The 25,309-nt window shown below is 46.2% G+C and overlaps 2 protein-coding genes across 2 annotated transcripts; both read right to left on the bottom strand.

The window, feature by feature from the left end:
- Window positions 1–370: 370 nt before the first annotated feature.
- LOC135829709 (uncharacterized) lies at window positions 371–23,604 on the bottom strand. Its single transcript, XM_065342101.1, has 3 exons — window positions 22,853–23,604; window positions 7,928–8,036; window positions 371–717 (listed from the first exon to the last, which is right to left on the bottom strand). The coding sequence occupies exons 2-3, from the start codon at window positions 7,992–7,994 to the stop codon at window positions 416–418; spliced, it is 369 nt and encodes a 122-aa protein (XP_065198173.1). The 5' UTR covers window positions 7,995–8,036; window positions 22,853–23,604; the 3' UTR covers window positions 371–415.
- On the bottom strand, window positions 9,552–10,052 carry LOC135829086 (uncharacterized). The gene has a single exon (XM_065341490.1). The coding sequence runs from the start codon at window positions 10,050–10,052 to the stop codon at window positions 9,552–9,554; it is 501 nt and encodes a 166-aa protein (XP_065197562.1).
- Window positions 23,605–25,309: the final 1,705 nt, after the last annotated feature.

Raw genomic sequence — 25,309 nt, 5'->3', positions numbered from 1 at the left:
TCCAAAAGAAAACGTTTGTTGAGTTCAGTAACTCCTTGAAAAGTCATGTGAAAAAGTAACGAGGTTTTTTTCCGGAGGAAGTAGTAGGGTATCCATTTTTCTCCTGAGAACCGGATTGGGTGGTTGGAGTACAGTGTTTTTGCAACGGTGCATGTAAATAGCATGGCTACATGTACATGCTGCTGTACAATTTCTATGTAGCGCAAGTGCACACTCACAGTACAAACTGTGTCAAAAAATACCCGATAGGGTACCCGCTCTACCCGGATAAAATACCCAGACCCGTTACCCGACAAATCCCCTACCCATTGCAGCCCTAAACTAATGCACCGCTTAAAGTCGTTGAAATTAATTGCAAGTTGTACATAGTTTGAGAGGTGAAAATTGCTTTGGTGCGACACTGGCAAAGCATCATTCATTTGAGGGGATGGAGGAGATACTTCTGACTTACCATGATTGTCATGGGAATTCTCTTAGCACGATTTGCAATGGTAAAGTATGACTCCGGCACTTGTTCCAAGAGATCCGGTCTAGTCACAGGTTCAGTTGGAGTGCCGATATTCACGGTGTGTCGGACTTGTTCCACATCGTCATCTTCACATGCTCTCACCAGGTCTGGATGAGGTGCATTGGTTGAGTAGTAGTGATCACCGCACTCAGCCAGACCTGGTGGTCGATACTTGTCCTTACTCTCCTCTTCAGAAACTGTTTCCATTGCTACAGTACAAACATAAGCACATGGAAAAGCTATGTCTACTTGTACATGGTAAGATTGCATGGTGTATAGGTAAATACTGGGATTGCATGGTGTGTAGGTAAATACTGGGATTGCATGGTGTGTAGGTAAATACTGGGATTGCATGGTGTGTAGGTAAATACTGGGATTGCATGGTGTATAGGTAAATACTGGGATTGCATGGTGTATAGGTAAATACTGGAATTGCATGGTGTATAGGTAAATACTGGAATTGCATGGTGTATAGGTAAATACTGGGATTGCATGGTGTGTATGTAAATACTGGGATTGCATGGTGTATAGGTAAATACTGGAATTGCATGGTGTATAGGTAAATACTGGGATTGCATGGTGTGTAGGTAAATACTGGGATTGCATGGTGTGTAGGTAAATACTGGGATTGCATGGTGTGTAGGTAAATACTGGGATTGCATGGTGTGTAGGTAAATACTGGGATTGCATGGTGTGTAGGTAAATACTGGGATTGCATGGTGTGTAGGTAAATACTGGGATTGCATGGTGTGTAGGTAAATACTGGGATTGCATGGTGTGTAGGTAAATACTGGGATTGCATGGTGTGTAGGTAAATACTGGGATTGCATGGTGTATAGGTAAATACTGGGATTGCATGTTGTATAGGTAAATACTGGGATTGCATGGTGTATAGGTAAATACTGGAATTGCATGGTGTATAGGTAAATACTGGGATTGCATGGTGTGTATGTAAATACTGGGATTGCATGGTGTATAGGTAAATACTGGAATTGCATGGTGTATAGGTAAATACTGGGATTGCATGGTGTTTAGGTAAATACTGGGATTGCATGGTGTATAGGTAAATACTGGAATTGCATGGTGTATAGGTAAATACTGGGATTGCATGGTGTATAGGTAAATACTGGGATTGCATGGTGTATAGGTAAATACTGGAATTGCATGGTGTATAGGTAAATACTGGGATTGCATGGTGTATAGGTAAATACTGGGATTGCATGGTGTATAGGTAAATACTGGGATTGCATGGTGTATAGGTAAATACTGGAATTGCATGGTGTGTAGGTAAATACTGGGATTGCATGGTGTTTAGGTAAATACTGGGATTGCATGGTGTATAGGTAAATACTGGAATTGCATGGTGTATAGGTAAATACTGGGATTGCATGGTGTATAGGTAAATACTGGGATTGCATGGTGTATAGGTAAATACTGGGATTGCATGGTGTATAGGTAAATACTGGGATTGCATGGTGTGTAGGTAAATACTGGGATTGCATGGTGTGTAGGTAAATACTGGGATTGCATGGTGTGTAGGTAAATACTGGGATTGCATGGTGTGTAGGTAAATACTGGGATTGCATGGTGTGTAGGTAAATACTGGGATTGCATGGTGTGTAGGTAAATACTGGGATTGCATGGTGTGTAGGTAAATACTGGGATTGCATGGTGTGTAGGTAAATACTGGGATTGCATGGTGTGTAGGTAAATACTGGGATTGCATGGTGTGTAGGTAAATACTGGGATTGCATGGTGTGTAGGTAAATACTGGGATTGCATGGTGTGTAGGTAAATACTGGAATTGCATGGTGTATAGGTAAATACTGGGATTGCATGGTGTATAGGTAAATACTGGGATTGCATGGTGTGTAGGTAAATACTGGGATTGCATGGTGTGTAGGTAAATACTGAGATTGCATGGTGTGTAGGTAAATACTGGGATTGCATGGTGTGTAGGTAAATACTGGGATTGCATGGTGTGTAGGTAAATACTGGGATTGCATGGTATGTAGGTAAATACTGGGATTGCATGGTGTGTAGGTAAATACTGGGATTGCATGGTGTGTAGGTAAATACTGGGATTGCATGGTGTATAGGTAAATACTGGGATTGCATGGTGTATAGGTAAATACTGGGATTGCATGGTGTGTAGGTAAATACTGGGATTGCATAGTGTATAGGTAAATACTGGGATTGCATGGTGTGTAGGTAAATACTGGGATTGCATGGTGTGTAGGTAAATACTGGGATTGCATGGTGTGTAGGTAAATACTGGGATTGCATGGTGTATAGGTAAATACTGGGATTGCATGGTGTATAGGTAAATACTGGGATTGCATGGTGTGTAGGTAAATACTGGGATTGCATGGTGTGTAGGTAAATACTGGGATTGCATGGTGTATAGGTAAATACTGGGATTGCATGGTGTGTATGTAAATACTGGGATTGCATGGTGTATAGGTAAATACTGGGATTGCATGGCGTGTAGGTAAATACTGGGATTGCATGGTGTATAGGTAAATACTGGGATTGCATGGTGTGTAGGTAAATACTGGGATTGCATGGTGTGTATGTAAATACTGGGATTGCATGGTGTATAGGTAAATACTGGGATTGCATGGTGCGCAGGTAAATACTGGGATTGCATGTTGTGTAGGTAAATACTGGGATTGCATGGTGTATCTGCGCTTACTTGAATATCCTTTTGGTAAATAACATTCTGTACTTAATATTATATTCCTACTGCCTAGGCTCATGGTGGAATCGAGGTAGTTTTTCCCTGCAATAACAGAATGAAGAAGGTGTGTATGTCATGTGTTTCTCGTTTTCTCTAACTCTTTTGCCGACAGATGCGTTAGCCCCATGGGTGATCTCACCCATGGGGTACATGCGAGCTGTTATTATTATTATTATTATTATTATTATTATGGTGTATAGGTAAACACTGGGATTGCATGGTGTATGGGTAAATACTGGGATTGCATGGTGTATAGGTAAATACTGGGATTGCATGGTGTGTAGGTAAATACTGGGATTGCATGGTGTGTAGGTAAATACTGGGATTGCATGGTGTTTAGGTAAATACTGGGATTGCATGGTGTGTAGGTAAATACTGGGATTGCATGGTGTGTAGGTAAATACTGGGATTGCATGGTGTGTAGGTAAATACTGGGATTGCATGGTGTGTAGGTAAATACTGGGATTGCATGGTGTGTAGGTAAATACTGGGATTGCATGGTGTGTAGGTAAATACTGGGATTGCATGGTGTGTAGGTAAATACTGGGATTGCATGGTGTGTAGGTAAATACTGGGATTGCATGGTGTGTAGGTAAATACTGGAATTGCATGGTGTATAGGTAAATACTGGGATTGCATGGTGTATAGGTTAATACTGGGATTGCATGGTGTGTAGGTAAATACTGGGATTGCATGGTGTGTAGGTAAATACTGGGATTGCATGGTGTGTAGGTAAATACTGGGATTGCATGGTGTGTAGGTAAATACTGGGATTGCATGGTGTGTAGGTAAATACTGGGATTGCATGGTGTGTAGGTAAATACTGGGATTGCATGGTGTGTAGGTAAATACTGGGATTGCATGGTGTGTAGGTAAATACTGGGATTGCATGGTGTATAGGTAAATACTGGGATTGCATGGTGTATAGGTAAATACTGGGATTGCATGGTGTGTAGGTAAATACTGGGATTGCATGGTGTATAGGTAAATACTGGGATTGCATGGTGTGTAGGTAAATACTGGGATTGCATGGTGTGTAGGTAAATACTGGGATTGCATGGTGTGTAGGTAAATACTGGGATTGCATGGTGTATAGGTAAATACTGGGATTGCATGGTGTATAGGTAAATACTGGGATTGCATGGTGTGTAGGTAAATACTGGGATTGCATGGTGTGTAGGTAAATACTGGGATTGCATGGTGTATAGGTAAATACTGGGATTGCATGGTGTGTATGTAAATACTGGGATTGCATGGTGTGTAGGTAAATACTGGGATTGCATGGTGTATAGGTAAATACTGGGATTGCATGGTGTATAGGTAAATACTGGGATTGCATGGCGTGTAGGTAAATACTGGGATTGCATGGTGTATAGGTAAATACTGGGATTGCATGGTGTATAGGTAAATACTGGGATTGCATGGTGTATAGGTAAATACTGGGATTGCATGGCGTGTAGGTAAATACTGGGATTGCATGGTGTATAGGTAAATACTGGGATTGCATGGTGTATAGGTAAATACTGGGATTGCATGGTGTATAGGTAAATACTGGGATTGCATGGTGTGTAGGTAAATACTGGGATTGCATGGTGTGTATGTAAATACTGGGATTGCATGGTGTATAGGTAAATACTGGGATTGCATGGTGCGCAGGTAAATACTGGGATTGCATGTTGTGTAGGTAAATACTGGGATTGCATGGTGTATCTGCGCTTACTTGAATATCCTTTTGGTAAATAACATTCTGTACTTAATATTATATTCCTACTGCCTAGGCTCATGGTGGAATCGAGGTAGTTTTTCCCTGCAATAACAGAATGAAGAAGGTGTGTATGTCATGTGTTTCTCGTTTTCTCTAACGCTTTTGCCGACAGATGCGTTAGCCCCATGGGTGATCTCACCCATGGGGTACATGCGAGCTGTTATTATTATTATTATTATTATTATGGTGTATAGGTAAACACTGGGATTGCATGGTGTATGGGTAAATACTGGGATTGCATGGTGTATAGGTAAATACTGGGATTGCATGGTGTGTAGGTAAATACTGGGATTGCATGGTGTGTAGGTAAATACTGGGATTGCATGGTGTTTAGGTAAATACTGGGATTGCATGGTGTGTAGGTAAATACTGGGATTGCATGGTGTGTAGGTAAATACTGGGATTGCATGGTGTGTAGGTAAATACTGGGATTGCATGGTGTGTAGGTAAATACTGGGATTGCATGGTGTATAGGTAAATACTGGGATTGCATGGTGTATAGGTAAATACTGGGATTGCATGGTGTGTAGGTAAATACTGGGATTGCATGGTGTGTAGGTAAATACTGGGATTGCATGGTGTATAGGTAAATACTGGGATCGCATGGTGTGTAGGTAAATACTGGGATTGCATGGTGTGTAGGTAAATACTGGGATTGCATGGTGTGTAGGTAAATACTGGGATTGCATGTTGTATAGGTAAATACTGGGATTGCATGGTGTGTAGGTAAATACTGGGATTGCATGGTGTATAGGTAAATACTGGGATTGCATGGTGTGTAGTTAAATACTGGGATTGCATGGTGTGTAGGTAAATACTGGGATTGCATCGTGTTTAGGTAAATACTGGGATTGCATGGTGTGAAGGTAAATACTGGGATTGCATGGTGTATAGATAAATACTGGGATTGCATGGTGTGTAGGTAAATATTGGGATTGCATCGCGTTTAGGTAAATACTGGGATTGCATGGTGTATAGGTAAATACTGGGATTGCATGGTGTGTAGGTAAATACTGGGATTGCATGGTGTTTAGGTAAATACTGGGATTGCATGGTGTATAGGTAAATATTGGGATTGCATGGTGTATAGGTAAATACTGGGATTGCATGGTGTGTAGGTAAATACTGGGATTGCATTGTGTGTAGGTAAATACTGGGATTGCATGGTGTGTAGGTAAATACTGGGATTGCATGGTGTATAGGTAAATACTGGGATTGCATGGTGTGTAGGTAAATACTGGGATTGCATGGTGTATAGGTAAATACTGGGATTGGATGGTGTGTAGGTAAATACTGGGATTGCATGGTGTATAGGTAAATACTGGGATTGCATGGTGTGTAGGTAAATACTGGGATTGCATGGTGTATAGGTAAATACTGGGATTGCATGGTGTGTAGGTAAATACTGGGATTGCATGGTGTTTAGGTAAATACTGGGATTGCATGGTGTATAGGTAAATATTGGGATTGCATGGTGTATAGGTAAATACTGGGATTGGATGGTGTGTAGGTAAATACTGGGATTGCATTGTGTGTAGGTAAATACTGGGATTGCATGGTGTGTAGGTAAATACTGGGATTGCATTGTGAGTAGGTAAATACTGGGATTGCATGGTGTGTAGGTAAATACTGGGATTGCATGGTGTGTAAGTAAATACTGGGACAGGGAACGCAGCATCTTCTTCTGCTAAACATGTATCTGTCAACATGACATCTTTGAAAACTAATGAATCACTTGCTTGGCGAAGTCATCATCTGTTGGACCTAGGTCGCAAGGTTTGACTGATCTACATCAAAGCCAGCCAGCCTCTAATAGTGTTATAGCAGTGACGATATAGAACTGTAAAGTATGTTCAGCATTGACAGACCTAGATAACTGCTTTCTGGTACACCAACTTGACTGGGGATAGGTTTCTGTAAGTCGGTTATGTGCACTGCACAACATAGTACCACTATATGAAAGCAAAAGAGTGAGCAGTGGATTGCAAGCATTGTGTTGTGATGCACATGCATACTTAGTGCATCACACATACCCACACACCTTGACACTTGCAGACACGCAGGCTGTTGTAGAACTACCTAGTGATGTTAGTTGTAATGACATTCCCCAAACTGTCTTTGTCTAGGCAAGTGCTCATGTGGATGTATGATGTTGTAGTCAGGAGTCGTTTTGCCAGGCGTCTTGTTTATCTCTTTGGCAGGGTACTGCTGCTAGGGCTCTAGCAACAAGAGAAAACGGTCCAGGACCAGTGCAGTGGAATGGCGAACCACTCTCATGCAATGTTTTGTGCTTCATCTTTCACAATCCAGAAGATCTACTCTTGGCTTGGTTGCTGGTACTGGTTTTCCAATATGGCAGCCCACACTGCTTCATCTCCGTAACCATCTCCGATCTCCTGTCTGCTCATTTTCTCAGAGTCGGTGATGTTTTTTGGAATTTGCAGATGTTGATGCGCCGGATAGTGGCACAGGCCAACATATTTATCTGCGGGTCAAAAGCTCTTGTCTCAGAGTGCAGCCACTCGTAGCAAATACATTTTCAGTCAAATGAAGCTCGGTAGATCTACTGAAGACGGCTTCTCAAAAAAGCAAGAGTGCACTCGTATTTATTTTGGAGCGAGAATCATGGAAAACACAAACTTCGCGTGAACATTCGCAGAAATAGTCGCAAGCCCAGACAAGAAAATCCATGCGAACGTTTGTTCTGAAAAACCTCTCTACTAAGTTCGTTTTTCCATTCCCGAGGCAGTAGCTCTTATCCGAGTTCCACTGCATCTCATATGGAGCCGTACGAATGGATATGTACGACTTGCTCCAAAGGAACGCCAATACAAGCAGTGGACTGTGCAATGACCCTTGAAATCAAGTCCCACAGTTTTGTTCCTCCACAAGCTAAAGCAATCATTTCACTCACCAGTGCCACCAGCAGGTTGTTGTGATTGGCGGCCGGAGCTCTCATCCTTGCTGGACTCTTGCTCCATTGGTAACAATAGCCTTCACCAATGTTGTCACCAAACGGATACCTGAAACACAGCAACACACACTGGAATAAGCTGCCAGAAGAAATCCGCTGTCTGAAATCCGCTGGCCGATTTACTGTTGCTGTGTGTAGACACAATCTGAATCACAAGTATTCTGTGCAAGGTTTACCGAAATTTTGCAACTAGCTTCTACTGTTCCCGTTTGCATTATTTTTATTTTTCACTTTATCATGTCCATTCCTCCCTCTTTCATATCAGCCACCTTCACTTTCTTTCCCCAGGAGCCTCCCCTTGATAGGAATCCATTTGGTTCTGGAGAATCCTTGAAAAATATATTAACAACCACACAAGCCGACCTGTTTGGGAGCTATTACGCGTTGTATTATCAGGGCATAGGCAACAATTGCCGCATGCAGTATGCAATACTATGGACCAATGCCGTAGTATCGCAGGCAACAATTGCCGCATGCAGTATGCAATACTATGGACCAATGCCGTAGTATCGCAGGCAACAATTGCCGCATGCAGTATGCAATACTATGGACCAATGCCGTAGTATCGCAAGCACCAATGTGCGTTAGACTGGCCAATGCCAGGGCTAATGGGGGCAACAATTGCCCGGCGTGTCAATACACGCATACGGTAGGGATGCACTTGTGAGCACATGTAGGCGCACTTGGCTCAATGCCGGCCTGACCCACGATCCCTACCGTTCTCCCTTCCGGGATGGCTTAGAATAGAATGATGGTTAGAGATGATGGGGTGGGTGGTGGTGCTCAAAAACTGGCCAAGGTTGTCAAGCGATCTGACTGTTGGCGCAGCAAGGATGAAGAAGAAGCAGCATCGAGAGCCGGAGTAATGCGCATGCTCCGCGTGGTCCCGTGCCGGGGCGCGGGAGTTCGGAGTGCGTGTTCTGCATGGGCGCGTGATGCGCTATGGCAAGTACGTGCAAATTATGTTAGGAATGTAATTTTTGGTGGGTTGCTAACTTCACTTACCGTGCCATGCACGGAAATTTATATTCAACAACCACACAAGCCGACCTGTTTGGGAGCTATTACGCGTTGTATTATCAGGGCATAGGCAACAATTGCCGCATGCAGTATGCAATACTATGGACCAATGCCGTAGTATCGCAGGCAACAATTGCCGCATGCAGTATGCAATACTATGGACCAATGCCGTAGTATCGCAGGCAACAATTGCCGCATGCAGTATGCAATACTATGGACCAATGCCGTAGTATCGCAAGCACCAATGTGCGTTAGACTGGCCAATGCCAGGGCTAATGGGGGCAACAATTGCCCGGCGTGTCAATACACGCATACGGTAGGGATGCACTTGTGAGCACATGTAGGCGCACTTGGCTCAATGCCGGCCTGACCCACGATCCCTACCGTTCTCCCAAAATACAACATGACCCAAACAGGAATTATCGGCATTACTATAGTTTTAGTAGCGTTACTATAGTTATAGTATAATAGGTATATCATATGTACACTACAGCTGTTGCTAGGGCCGTCCAATGCGGCTACCCATTAGCATAACGGGCAGAGACTAGAACAATGCCGCTGGCAATGCTCTGTCTGCGACAGGGGTGCCGACATAGCGGAGGTAGGCAGAGCTTTGCCACCTGCCGGCGGTCTTCAGCACGTACTCAGGCACGCCAGCTTTGCCTGCCAGCGTTGCAGCGCCTCGTCTGAGGCTGTGGCTGCGCACGTCTTTGTTAGGCAAGGCTGTTTGTAGTAGCCTGTTGATGTTATGCGGCTTCAGGGGCGTGCCGTCATCATAGCGATAGAGCGGGCCAGGTGCCGAGCCACGGGCTGCTAGGTAGCTGGTGGCTGCCGTGTGCGGGCATGTCGGCGAGCCTGTCCTCCTGACGCTAATGTCCTGGCCGCTGCCGTATTGGCTCGTCTTTGTCACACGCAGGCGCAGCTCCACGCGGTCTGGGTACATGGTCGCATCGCTGTACTCAAGGCCGGCGCCCCGTGCCGTGAAGGTGTACTCGTTGACTCTGAGCAGCCCGTGGAAGGCCAGAGTCACGGCGCTCCAGAGCATGGCGCGGTTGTGCGGGCTAGGCACGGTGGACTGCAGGTAGTGCTGTACGCCAGCCAGATCGTCCAAAGTTGCGGCCCGCGTCGTCAACTGCTGAAGGGTGGACTGCGCTGGTTGTGTCGGCACTGCGTCGGCAGTTGGGCTGCGAGTCCAGAAGCGTCGACAACCTGACCCAAACAGGATTTATCTACATTACTATTACACTACAATTGATGTGAGTGCCGTCCAATGCGGCTGCCCATTAGCATAGTGGGCAATGCGCTCAACGTATCGGATATGGAACAATGCTGCTGGCACTGATCAGTCACTGGGTATGGCTTGCCCTAGTGCGGGGTGACAAGCGTTCGGAGCGCTGCAGCGAAGCGTATGTTGTGCTGGAGCTGCCCGCCAGGCCCTGGCAGATGAGGTCCATGGTTGCGTCATCAACTGCTGAAGGGTGGACTGCGCTGGTTGTGCCGGCACCGCTTCGGCAGTTGGGCTGCGAGTCCAGACGCGCTGACAACCGGACCCAGACAGGATTTATCTGCATTACTATTACACTGCAATTTATGTGAGTGCCGTCCAATGCGGCTGCCCATTAGCATAGTGGGCGATGTGCTCGAAGTACAGGATCTGGAACAATGCTGCCGGCACTGATCAGTCCCTGAGGTTGGCTTGCCCTGGCGCAGGGCGACAAGCGTTCGGAGTGCTGCGGCGAAGCGCATGCCATGCTGGAGCTGTCCGCCAGGCCCTGGCGGATGAGGTCCATGGTTGCGTCGTCAACTGCTGGAGGGTGGACTGCGCTGGTTGTGTCGGCACCACTTCGGCAGTTGGGATGCGAGTCCGGCAGCGCTGACAACCTGACCCAAACAGGATTTATCTGCATTACTATTACACTGCATTTGATGTGAGTGCCGTCCAATGCGGCTAGCCATTAGCACAGTGGGCAATGCACTCAAAGTACAGGATCTGGAACAATGCTGCCGGCACTGATCAGTCCCTGAGTGTGGCTTGCCCTGGCCCAGGGCGACAAGTGTTCGGAGCGCGGCAGCGAAGCGCATGTTATGCTGGAACTGGCCGCCAGGCCCTGGCGGATGAGGTCCATGGTTGCGTCGTCAACTGCTGGAGGGTGGACTGTGCAGGGTGTGTCAGCACTGCGTCGGTAGATGGGCTGAGAGTCCGGAAGCGCTGTACTCGAAGACGAGTAAGAGACTTAGCAGGATCATTGCAGAGTCGCCGTTGGGCTGAGAGTCCACATCAGCCGGTCTGTTGAACGGAAGGGGGAGGATCTAAGGCCAAATGGTGGTGCCTTATCTACATGGTACGAACCTTCCAAAAAATGCCAAGCCGGGGCCAGACATGAGGGGAAACAGACCAAAGCCGCCAGGCATACTTCGTGTCAGCTTTAGAGAGGAGAGCTCAGCATCAGGGACCTAAATTTCCGAGCCATCTTCAAGATTATGGGCTGGTGCGAAAACAGCTCCGGGGGCCCTGGAGGGGTGTGCTGCTGCGTCAGTCGCACAATACGTGCTCCAAGCGTCGCGAACCTCCTCCCGACTAAAGTCTCCCAGGCCAGGGATGGGGCTGCAGTTGCCTCGGCTAGGTTCTGCTCCGCTGCCGGAGCGGCCAAGTCCTCGCGTACAGTAGTCTGGAGCCAACTTCAACTCGAGCAGGCGAGTCCGCGGAGTAGGTTTTGTTCCTGTCGGGTCTAAATAATTGCGGGATGCCAGTGCGTTTCGCAGCTCAGCAGAGCGCATTTTGGCTGGACATCGCTCACTGACAGAGACATGGTTGATCGGATATTGATCAGAAACTGGCCGCGATTGTCAAACAATTTGACCGTCAAGGCAGCAAAGCAAAGAGCGTTATGGCTGGACATCGCTCACTGACAGAGACATGGTTGATCGGATATTGATCAGAAACTGGCCGCGATTGTCAAACAATTTGACCGTCACTGCGTCAGCGCAGCAAAGCAAACGGAGCGTTTTGGCTGGACATCGCTCACTGACAGAGACCTGGTTGATCGGATGTTGATCAGAAACTGGCCGCGATAGTCAAACAATTTGACCGTCAGCACTGCAAAGCGAAGAGCAAGCTCAAAAACTGGCCAAGGTTGTCAAGCGATCTGACTGTTGGCGCAGCAAGGATGAAGAAGAAGCAGCATCGAGAGCCGGAGTAATGCGCATGCTCCGCGTGGTCCCGTGCCGGGGCGCGGGAGTTCGGAGTGCGTGTTCTGCACGGGCGCGTGATGCGCTATAGCAAGTACGTGAAAATTATGTTAGGAATGTAATTGTTGGTGGGTTGCTAACTTCACTTACCGTGCCATGCACGGAAACTTATATTTAATAATCAATATATTATGTAAAGAAGAGAAGAAACACATGAGAACGAGTTCTGCAGCAACTATCCACGACTGTAACGAGATGATAAACGGTCAGGAAGTTGGATAATAGGGAACAAAACTGACAGGCTACTGAGACATTCAGCGACCCGAGACCTAGCTCAAACACATCTCCAGTGCGCAAAGCAACATCCTTCCAACTTGGAAGGTTCATGGTTACGTAGGACCGAAGAGGGGAAGGTGAGCGCAGCGAAAATGTGCACAAGCTACGTCCCGCGGCAGCAAAGAATGCCGACTGTTACAGGACGATGATGAGACCAGTTAATAACATGACAAAGCGGTCTGACTACAATTTTAAGCAGCAAAGCAACACACCACCCAACTTGGGTGGGTCAGCAATATCGAAGATAAAGGAAAGGAGAAGCTTTGCGAAAACGAATTGCACGTAACTGGCCACCAATATCTAACGGTACTCCTCATGCATGACACTATTGTGGAAACATTTTATTACTGGCTCAGTATCCGAGTTTAAATATTTTTTTTTTGTAATATCACTACAATCACGTTTACACTGTGGTAAACTACCATGTATAGCCACACCCAAACATTACCAACTACCATGTATAGCCACACCCACACATTACCAACTACCATGTATAGCCACACCCACACATTGCCAACTACCATGTATAGCCACACCCACACATTACCAACTACCATGTATAGCCGCACCCACACATTACCAAGTACCATGTATAGCCGCACCCACACATTACCAACTACCATGTATAGCCACACCCACACATTACCAACAACCATGTATAGCCACACCCACACATTACCAACTACCATGTATAGCCACACCCACACATTACCAATTACCATGTATAGCCACACCCACACATTACCAACTACCATGTATAGCCACACCCACACATTGCCAACTACCATGTATAGCCACACCCACACATTACCAACTACCATGTATAGCCACACCCACACATTACCAACTACCATGTATAGCCACACCCACACATTACCAACTACCATGTATAGCCACACCCACACATTACCAACAACCATGTATAGCCACACCCACACATTACCAACTACCATGTATAGCCACACCCACACATTACCAATTACCATGTATAGCCACACCCACACATTACCAACTACCATGTATAGCCACACCCACACATTACCAACTACCATGTATAGCCACACCCACACATTACCAACTACCATGTATAGCCACACCCACACATTACCAACTACCATGTATAGCCACACCCACACATTACCAACTACCATGTATAGCCACACCCACACATTACCAATTACCATGTTTAGCCACACCCACACATTACCAACTACCATGTATAGCCACACCCACACATTACCAACTACCATGTATAGCCACACCCACACATTACCAACTACCATGTATAGCCACACCCACACATTACCAACTACCATGTATAGCCACACCCACACATTACCAACTACCATGTATAGCCACACCCACACATTGCCAACTACCATGTATAGCCACACCCACACATTACCAACAACCATGTATAGCCACACCCACACATTACCAACTACCATGTATAGCCACACCCACACATTACCAACTACCATGTATAGCCACACCCACACATTACCAACTACCATGTATAGCCACACCCACACATTACCAACTACCATGTATAGCCACACCCACACATTACCAATTACCATGTTTAGCCACACCCACACATTACCAACTACCATGTATAGCCACACCCACACATTACCAACTACCATGTATAGCCACACCCACACATTACCAACTACCATGTATAGCCACACCCACACATTACCAACTACCATGTATAGCCACACCCACACATTGCCAACTACCATGTATAGCCACACCCACACATTACCAACAACCATGTATAGCCACACCCACACATTGCCAACTACCATGTATAGCCACACCCACACATTACCAACTACCATGTATAGCCACACCCACACATTACCAACTACCACTGTTTTTGGTGGACAAAAATATCTCTGGCGTTGATTGCTTTCTTGCTTCGACTTCTGCCGCGCCTTTGTTCTCGTACTCCCCTTTATGTAAAAGTGTTGTGCAGACCCTCCCTTAAGGGGGCACATCACCCAAAAATTCGCTGAAAAATCGAATTTGTAAATTCATATTGAGTGCTACGTCAGTTGAAAGAGCATGAATAGCTGCAAATTCTCTGAAAACTGTGTCCCTATCTGACCAGCCGTTCAAGAGTTATGGCCGAAAATGTGCCCTTGCAAGGAAAGATTTTTTTGTTGCATGCTGTCATTTGTTGGCAGCACTGTATTTGAATGTGAGCAGACCGTGCGCAACTTGTCGTATTATGGAAACACGCGAAAGTGTGCAGAATTTTGCCCCAAGTCCAAAAAAGTCCAAAAAATCACGTTAAAAAACCACGTATTGGGCTGCACGGCGGCGGGCGAAGCCCGCCGCCGTGCAGCAGGACTTTTGCCAGCACCCTCGTGACGTTGCAGATATGTGGCTTGATTATTGTAGTTGACGTTGATTTAGTGACTTTGGCAAGTTTGAGTCGTGTCAAGAAGTCAGGTAGGATTCAGTACTAGGCAGTAGTGAAACGTGAGTGGCAGTCTTTGCCGGTTTCTGAGGGCATCCTGGATTTGGTTTGCAGCGCTGTGGAAATGGCTTGCTGTGGAGGTCCCAGCACTGGATGTTGTATCAAAGGTACGACCTCGTAGCACGTGCCAAACCTAAAAAAATTCAAAAATTGCCTTGGGTCTGTGGGAGTCCGTGAAAGAACGCCCACTCGTTCCGTTGTGACAGATTCCAGGGCCACGTTGAGGGGCCCTACCCCACCACCCATGGCTGCTTCTGGACTTGTTTTAGGTTTGGGTCCCGCGCACGGACAGAATGGGCACGAAAATGTGAAAAAAATGTAAATGCATTTGTTTGGCTCCTGGGTGGCTCGCACACCGTAGCACTATGCCGGAAATTTGAGTTTTTCCGGCCTGGAAAGCCTGTCAGTGAGACGCAAGAACTTGTAAATCATGTCCTGAGGGCCAGCATAGTGGCAGGAGTGTGTGGTCAAAATTTCACTCAAATCCACTGAGAAACACCAAAGTTACGGTCAATTGAATGCCATATGAAATTTTTGGGTGATGTGCCCCCTTAATATAGTCTGTCTCATTTTGTCCTGAGATGTTTTGATGCATAGTGATTATGACGCTCATCATTCGCTCCCTTGTCACTGGACAGTTCTGTCCGTTTGGTTTTAGCGAATTCAAATAAAGAAAACAACAACAACAACAACCATGCATAGCCACACCCACACATTACCAACTACCATGTATAGCCACACCCACACATTACCAACTACCATGCATAGCCACACCCACACATTGCCAACTACCATGTATAGCCACACCCACACATTACCAACTACCATGTATAGCCACACCCACACATTACCAACTACCATGCATAGCCACACCCACACATTACCAACTACCATGTATAGCCACACCCACACATTACAAACTACCATGTATAGCCGAACCCACACATTACCAACTACCATGTATAGCCACACCCACACATTACCAACTACCATGTATAGCCGAACCCACACATTACCAACTACCATGTATAGCCACACCCACACATTACCAACTACCATGTATAGCCACACCCACACATTACCAACTACCATGTATAGCCACACCCACACATTACCAACTACCATGTATAGCCACACCCACACATTACCAACTACCATGTATAGCCACACCCACACATTACCAACTACCATGTATAGCCACACCCACACATTACCAACTACCATGTATAGCCACACCCACACATTACCAATTACCATGTATAGCCACACCCACACATTACCAACTACCATGTATAGCCACACCCACACATTACCAACTACCATGTATAGCCACACCCACACATTGCCAACTACCATGTATAGCCACACCCACACATCGCCACCTGCCATGTATAGCCACACCCACAACATTGACAACTACCATGTATAGCCACACCCACACATTGCCAACTACCACGTATAGCCACACCCACACATTACCAACTACCATGTATAGCCACACCCACACATTACAAACTACCATGTATAGCCACACCCACACATTGCCAACTACCATGTATAGCCACACCCACACATTGCCAACTACCATGTATAGCCACACCCACACATCGCCACCTGCCATGTATAGCCACACCCACACATTACCAACTACCATGTATAGCCACACCCACACATTGCCAACTACCATGTATAGCCACACACACACATTGCCAACTACCATGTATAGCCACACCCACACATTACCAATTACCATGTATAGCCACACCCACACATTACCAACTACCATGTATAGCCACACCCACACATTACCAACAACCATGTATAGCCACACCCACACATTGCCAACTACCATGTATAGCCACACCCACACATTGCCAACTACCAGCACCTCTAGACACTTTTACATATTCAACGGTCCCATCGAGAGAGCTTGGAAGTTCAGGGCCCTACGCTATGCTTTTTTTGGTTAGCTCACCATGCATGTTATTAGAACTGATGTAAATGTTTTTTTTTCATTGATTGGCTGCATCAAACTTTCTCTTGGCAGTCGAGGGTAATACTACACCGTCTGCCACCTTGATGATCTAGGCTAAAAAGGCATAAAAAAAGTACATTATCGACGGCCGCTAACACCCGATAAACCCTAGCGGCAGATGCAGCGCCTAACGGTGGGGGTGAGTGGGTAAGTTTCACAACCACTGGCACAAGTGCCGAAAGCGACCCCTATAGGGATGTTATAAATTTTTCATTTCTCCTAATGTATTTCCAAGACATAACCTAGGATTCGAACACGCACTATCGCCCTGCATGCATTCCCCGATACACTTCGCATACATACTCATTCTTCCAAGTTGCTTCACGTTATGATCTTTCATTTCAAAGCATTGTTGCCATGGCCAGCTGTTTTTGATGGTATAGTACAGGACAGGTACGGGATAGCGCCAGGCATGCCGACGGCACAAACAAACAAACACGGAATTAAAGCTGTGTGGACCCTGGCTAGCCCCAGGCGTTACTGAAGTAACGTCTTTTGCATAGATACGGGAATAAAAGAGGGTTTAACAACTGACAACCGCTCTATTTAGTGGCTACTCACTCTTTAGATGAAAATTCTTTTATTAATGATGTCGAAAAATAATTGACGTTTCGGGCCAGTCACCCATGATCAGAACAATGTACAAGGAGCGAACCCGGCCTTTTATAACAAAAGCAAGCGAGAGCGTACGTAAAACACACACAATAGCCGGATGTAATTGAGTGTCAGAATTTGCATGTACAACCGACAAGGAGAAGTGCGCTGCTTTTGCATGCACACCCACTCTTTCAGCAAAACCCCTTTTATTCCCGTGGCTATGCAAAAGACGTTACTTCAGTAACGTATGGCGCTAGCCAGGGTCTACACAGCTTTAACTCCGTGTGTGTTTGTTTGTTTGTGCCATCGGCATGCCTGGTGCTATCCCGTGCCTGTCCTGTACCGTACTACCAAGGTGTGTGTTTTTTTGTTTGCGCCGTCGGCATGCATGGCGCTATCCCGCACCTGTCCCGTACCGTGCCATCAAGGTGTGTGCCTGTTTGTTTGTACTGGCGCTATCCCGTACCTGTCCCGTACCGTAACATCGAAGACAGCTGGCCACAACATTCAAACAGGGCTTGCAAATGCAAGATCATAACGTGAAGCAACTTAGAAGAATGAGTATGTACTGTATGCGAAGTGTATCAGGGGAATGCATGCAGGGCGATAGTGCGGGTTCAAATCCTAGGTTATGTCTTTAAAAAAGAAATAGGAGAAATGAATTTTTTTAACATCCCTATGCTTTTTTTTGCCTAGGTCATCAAGGCGGTAGACGGTGTCGTATTGCCCTCGAATGCAAAGAGAAAGTTTATTTCTTTCGCTCAGGGCCCTGCGCTTTGCTTTTTTGCCGAGCTCATCATGAATGTTATTCGAACAGATGGAACCTTTTTGCAATTCAATGATGTAGCCGATCAGTTCGTTGTGGTATGGTTAGGAATTGTAGCCATTAATTTGTTTCTGGTTTTAGAGTTCGGATCGGAGCAGCCGTTCTCCAATTCAATTCGAGCCGCCATGGTCCATGTAAAACACTACTGTCTAACTGGAAAGTCTAACAAACAAAAAGTTTAACGGTTTTGTAATTTTGGCATGATTATGTGCAGAAAGTTTAACGATGGCTGCCTGCCCCCCCCCCCCCCCCCCCTCTCTGTTTGCGCATCTTCACACAGACATCTAGCGATAATGTATTTTTGAAATAACGAAACACAATTGGTCGTTAAAACGTAAGACTTTGTGACTCGTTAGACTTTCCGGTTTTACAGTAGTTATAAACACAAGTTCTGGGAGCAAACGTCTCTTTGTCCCGTAAGCTGCCACATACCAACTAAATACAATACCATGCACTTCACGCGAGCTGACTTGCACGCTGTGGCCCTTTTCACGAAACCAGACAAAGGGTTTGAAGAAGGGCTGAGGCTTCCTGCAGCTTCATCTGTGAAAAGAATTTGGGTGGACACACCCATTCCCATAGCGCTGCACATCACATCCGAACCAGTTCCGTTATTTAAAAAAAAGGAACTATAAAAAATTAACGGAACTGGTTCGGATGTGATGTGCAACGCTATGGGAATGGGTGTGTCCACCCGAATTATTTTGCCAGACAAAGGGATTGGTCTATTATAACGCATGTACAAAGTCACTAGAGTACACCCGCAGCAGAGATGAAGGCGACAGCGCCACACATCAATACGGATGACGTATAGCATGTCCTACAACAGTACGAGGAAATTGTGGGAGAAACCAGCGACCGCTTGGGAACGATGAACATTACAACAGTGATATTGTGAGTGATAGTCAGGCCAAGTTTCTGAACATCAGTAGCGAGTGCTATCCCCAGCATTATGTTAGCATAATGAAAGCATAGACAGGATGCGTATTACAGGAGACCCAAGTTGCTGAAGACCAGTAGTCATTTGCTGACAACGTAAAGAATAACTAAATCCGTAGCCTCTTTTGCCGTCGGAAAGGATGCGTAACATAGGAGACTATAAAGTTATGTAATGGGCTCCACAGGTAACCATGCATTTGGCCGTCAGCAACAGTTAAGCACAAGAACACTATCAAGGCAAGGACATTATTGTATTACAGTTGAACATCGATTATCCGCACATCGACTATCCGACCATTCGATTATCCGTAACAGTTTTTTTGGGCGCAGGTGCCGTAGAGTACGCACTGTGCATGTAGTGAGCCATTCAAAAAATACGAAAATTTTGAAAAGTAAAAAGTAAAAAGGTCCTGCGGCTAGTAATAACCACTGAAATTGTGTGAGTGACAGTTTTTTCTTATCCGGAACATTTGCCTTATCTGAACGCCGCCTGACAGTTGTCTGCCCAGAGGTGGTCGGATAATCGATGTTCAACTGTATTGTGTTGTATCGTATTGTATGGAATATATTTTACCTCATTGGCTTGACAGGTCAATGTATTAACTAGCTGCCACAAATCAGGCGCCGGATTACAGCAAAGTCCACCCCAAGCCCAATATGCGAGTGAATTCCACCATCAATGCCATTCCACTCTCATCTATCACAGAAAGCTCTTCTCGAGGCGATTCAAACGTCAGCCAACTACGTCATTATCATGTGCTCAGTCGATCAAAGAGCACACGAATAGGGATTTCCCCCTAAAATGATGAAGAGATCAATCAAAGTATTTCAATAACCTACGAGGAGACAATAGTCGTAAAATGGCAATGAACGAGAGAGCTTGGATGCGCAGGGCCCTACGCTATGCTTTTTTGCCTTGATGACCTAGACAAAAAAAGCATACGGATGTTATAAATTCATATAAATTTTTCCTTTTTTTTTTTAAGACATAACCTGGGATTCGAACCCGCACTATCGCCGTGCATGCATCCCCCGATACACTTCGCGCACAAACTAATTCTTCCAAGTTGCTTCACGTTATCATCTTGCATTTGAAAGCCCTATTTGAATATGCATTGTGGCCAGCCGTCTTTGATAGCACGGTATGGTACGGGACAGGTACGGGACAGATACGGGACAGGTACGGGACAGATACGGGACAGGTACGGGACAGGCACGGGGCAGGTACGGGATAGGTACGGTCGAGGGTAATACGACACCGTCTACCGCCTTGATGACCTAGGCAAAAAAAGCATAGAGATGTAATAAATTTTTCAATTTTCCTATTTTTTTAGCATAAGGCCACACCAAGTTAATTCTATGTTTCGCGTCGGATATTTTCTGGAAAAGGCACGCGGGCGGAAAAAAACCAAAACAGAAGAAAAACAAAACTCCATTCTATGTGTACTGAGCCACGTTGCACACAGAATACCACTACTAAACTGTCACTTCTATCCAAAACGACAACAAGTCGTCACAGGACAGCTGGCAGACTGGGCTGGAGCCATACAGAGATTTCATGGATGGCTCCTCCTGCATTTTGACATGAGTCGAGTGGCATCCCGCTCCATCACAAACGTGGAAAATCTCGAAGTCCTTGACACCTGGAATCTCTGCTCGCTTGGTGAGCAGGCCCTAGGCCTACCGCACGGCTTGGAAAAATAGAAATTTTCATCTCTCGCACCTTCTACGTACCATCGCCTGGAATGCAAGATTATCGAGAAGCTGATAACCTCTGATCTGCCATACTGGCTAGAGAATGTTCGCCAGAACAGCCATCGATTGGCTCGTCTAGGTTCTTTTTTTTTCTTGTAAAGGATTCGAAAAGGTACGCGGGCGGGTGACGCGAAACATAGAAATAACTTGGTGTGGCCTAACCTGGGATTAGAACCCGCACTATCGCCCTACATGCATTCCCCCATACACTTCGCATTCATACTCATTCTACCAAGTTGGATCTTACGTTTGAAACCCCTATTTGAATAATGCGCCCAGCTGTATGTGGCCAGCTGTGTTTGATGGTACGGTACGGTACGGGACAGACACGGGATAGCGCCGGGCGTGACACAAACACACAAACACCAAATTGAAGCTGTGTGGACCCTGGCTAGCGCCAGACGTTACTGAAGTTACGTCTTCTGCATAGCTACGGGAATAAAACTTATTGTGCACTCATGAGTAGGGGTGCACGGATTATGCTCGCACGCAACCGATATTATGCTTTCGGGCATTTCCCGCGGAACTTCGAAAGTATTCTCCCAAAACATTGAAACAATTCTCCAGAATCCCCCCCCCCCCCCCCCCTCCGAAAAAAAGACCCCCAGCACGAACCGTGCCTTGCGCATGCTCTTTAGTATGCAAAATAGACTGTCAGGCACGTGATCACTGCATGCAGGATCTGATGTACTAGATGTACTAGATGTACATGACTGATTGTACACAGCTACTATGTCCAGTGTCCGGGGATTGCTGCATGACTGTACATGTACGTGCGGCCATGGATGCCCGCTTCTTCTCTGGCACATCAAAATTGACAGAATTCCACCAAAACTCTTCTGAAGATCAATGGATCTGACAAAAGATCGATAGAATTCCCCTAAAATTCCCAACATTTTCTCGACGATAGTTTTCCCAAATTATTCCGGGAATAATCCGCGCACCCCTACTCATGAGCCATAGCCATGTACAGTCGAATGTCACTCATCCGGTCGCCAGTTATCTGAGCACGTCAGTTATCCGACAAGTCCGGGAGTGGTAATTTTATGACTCTCAACAGTAAAATTCTAAAAAATAAAAAATGACCTTTTGTTTTTGTTTTTTGTATTTTATACGGTGAAATATGCATTTACTTGAAGTAGATGTGGTCAAGTATGCTAACATGTATGTGTACATGGAATATGCATGAATATATTTGGGTATTGTGTACATAAATTAGTGAACTTCAGCCTTATATGCACATAAAAATGATATCAGTTATCCAACATATTCAGTTATCCAACATGCCTGATTCCCGAAGTGGTTGGATAAGTGACATTCGACTGTACATGTAACATTTTGTTTTTTCTGGTCAATGGTCAACGGTTCCGATTGGAAGGAGTCCTTTCTTTGGAATTTGACGAAATTATTCATCGACTTATTTTCTCTGCTTGCAAAGCACACGGAATGAGAGTGAGTAGGTACTGCAGCAGCCGAAAAACCTTCGCGTTTGAATTGCCGTTGCTGCGCTTCACTACGAACAATACATTACCATGCGGACAAATGTGAGCACACGACACGGAGAACTGTACATCAGCAGAAGCCTTTTCCAATAAATCGTTACGGGTTAGGGCTGCAGTACTACTAGAACTCAGCGCACACCTTCAGTGAAATGTTGGGGACTGAATGGGAGATGCTTACCTGACTTCAAGCCAGGGAGAAGCACCTGCTCCCGATAACGGCCGGGTGGTTCCTGTCCGGCGTCCGCTATTCTGGTAACGTTGATCTGGACGATTGGTAGTCAAACAAACCTAAACGCCACCTGCCGATGGGCAGGTAAGGAACGAAAGCGCTTCACTTCCGCAACCAGATTGCGACGGAGCGTCACTCAAACTCCCAGAAAATAACAATGTGAAGGGCCGCAAGCAGAACACGCATCCGCCCAGAACACCCACAGACGGCAACGAGCAAGAAAAAAACGATTCCGCATTCAACTGAAGCACAGACGGTGCAGCAGTCCAAGATCCTCTCTACACGTTCGCTAGCGCTGCACGCTCCAGCGGCCAGAGCTCTGTGGCTTCATTCATCTGTCTGATCTGGCAAAAGTTGTAGATTTACGCGTAGATTATGTACATGACTGTACAACATGACATCAGATTCTACTGCCTGCTCCACACTACAAAAGTACAGTGCTACTCGTGTAGATCCATATGTAGGTCTAGATAATCATTGCGGGCCGATCTTTCTGCTGATGCTCCCACACCAACTCCGAAATGAAGCCGACAGTCTGTGTCGCCAGAGCAGAGGCGGACTAGCTGTTCAAGTGTCATCAACAGTGCTAGTGAGCGATGTCGCCTGTACTAAAGATTATGTAGACCATACAATAGGCCTGTCTGTTCACCCACGTACACGTCACGTGGTACACAGCCGGGCTAGATCGTAGTAGACGCAAGGCAGGGCAGAGGAAATGAGATCCTTTTTTACAGGCAGTAGCTACCAGGGAGTAGTAAAATACGTACATGTATTTTACTACTCCCTGGTAGTGTAGCTACAGCCAAGGCAAAGGCAAAGGCGTGAAAAGGCTGGCATCCACAGCAGCACTCTACATAACACATCATCATCAGGCAGGGACTGTCTTGAATATGGAAATCCAGTCGCCGGTCTAGCGGCCTCAGCGCGCTGGCCATGCAGCCATTGCATGCATTATTACGCGCTGCTGCTGGTCGCATCGTATCAACATTCGCGCTGCATGCAACGACGACGTTCTGTACGCGCTGAGGGCGCCGGCCCTGGTCAATCGACTGGATTTCCATGTCCGCGACAGTATAATTATTGTAGTCATTCATCCTCAGCCGCTCGCAATTTCGGTCAGTCGGCTACATAATTGTCTTGGGGGTTAGACAATGGGAAGTAGCCATGTAGGGGCGTGAGCCCGCCTTTCGGCACCTGAAGAGGACCCACACCTTGATCTGGTGAGCTGCGTCGCGTTTTGATCATGCTGACTTGGCTACTCCTTTTCACAGTTCGGCCTGCACTAGGGCCGCGGTCACACATGAATAGTTTGCACCGCTTTAAGAGGGGAAGTATACACTAAAATCAAATTTTCACCAGCGCCCTACTAGATGGGGATTTGTATGAAAATCTCACCAAAAGTGTTATGTCGTTCTTATAAAAGCACGGATGACCGCGATTGGCCCGTATGTTGTAGTCTTTTGGACGCTGAGTCGACTGGTTTTGGTCAGAAAAGGCTGCGATGCAGCGTTCCTCCTTTATTCCCAATCGAACATGGTTGAACAAGCGGTCACGTGCTCCGGGGTGCCCAAATCACCTGGTCACCGCGCCAGCAGGCGACAACGTTCACACCAGGGAGTCTACACGACTCCCTGGTTCACACAAAGGTTCAACTCGAGTTCAACTCGAGTGACAGGACTGCACCCAAAAAAGGTCAAACAGGCTAGTAAGTTGTACCCTGCAGGCACGGTGACCAGGTGACTGGTGTACGCAGGAGCAAGTGACCGCTTGTTCAGCCATGTTCGATTGGAAGTAAAGGAGGAGCGCTGCATCGCAGCCTTTTCGGACCAAAGCCAGTCGACTCAGCGTCCAAAAGACTACAACATATGGGCCAATGGCGGTCATCCGTGCTTTTATAAGAACGAAATGGCGCTTTTAGTGACATTTTGCATACAAATCCCCATCTAGTAGGGTGCAGTCACCCAGTTTCGGTGGAACTGCGCGAGTTCGATTGGGAATAAAGGAGGAAGGGAGCGTCTCAGCTTCCTCGGACCAAAACCATTCGACTCAGCACCCCGAAGACTCCAACTGGTGAAAAATTTGATTTTAGGGTATACTTCCCCTTTAAAGGGGAAGTTAAGGCAAAAATCAAAATTTCACCAGTTGTAGTCTTCGGGGTGCTGAGTCGAATGGTCTTGGTCCGAGAAAGCTGAGACGCTCCCTTCCTACTTGAATCCCAATCGAACTCGCGCACTTCCACCGAAACTGGGTGACTGCGCCCTACGAGATGGGGATTTGTATGCAAAATGTCACTAAAAGCGCCATTTCGTTCTTGTAAAAGCACGGATGACCGCGATTGGCCCATATGTTGTAGTCTTTTGGACGCTGGTTCGACTGGTTTTGGTCCGAAAAGGCTGCGATGCAGCG

Source organism: Sycon ciliatum, chromosome 13 (genome assembly GCF_964019385.1).
Source record: "Sycon ciliatum chromosome 13, ocSycCili1.1, whole genome shotgun sequence".
NCBI lineage: Eukaryota > Metazoa > Porifera > Calcarea > Leucosolenida > Sycettidae > Sycon > Sycon ciliatum.
The sequence above is the reverse complement of the archived record's forward strand: the minus strand, read 5'-3'. Positions and strand labels throughout refer to the sequence as shown.

Bases quoted from the DNA above. Each gene is read 5' to 3' on its own strand.
- LOC135829709 (XM_065342101.1), bottom strand. From the start codon at position 7,994: ATGGAGCAAGAGTCCAGCAAGGATGAGAGCTCCGGCCGCCAATCACAA. The intron at 718-7,927 runs GTGAGTGAAATG...TTTGTACTGTAG, and splicing joins ACAACCTGCTGGTGGCACTG to CAATGGAAACAGTTTCTGAA.
- LOC135829086 (XM_065341490.1), bottom strand. From the start codon at position 10,052: ATGCTCTGGAGCGCCGTGACTCTGGCCTTCCACGGGCTGCTCAGAGTC.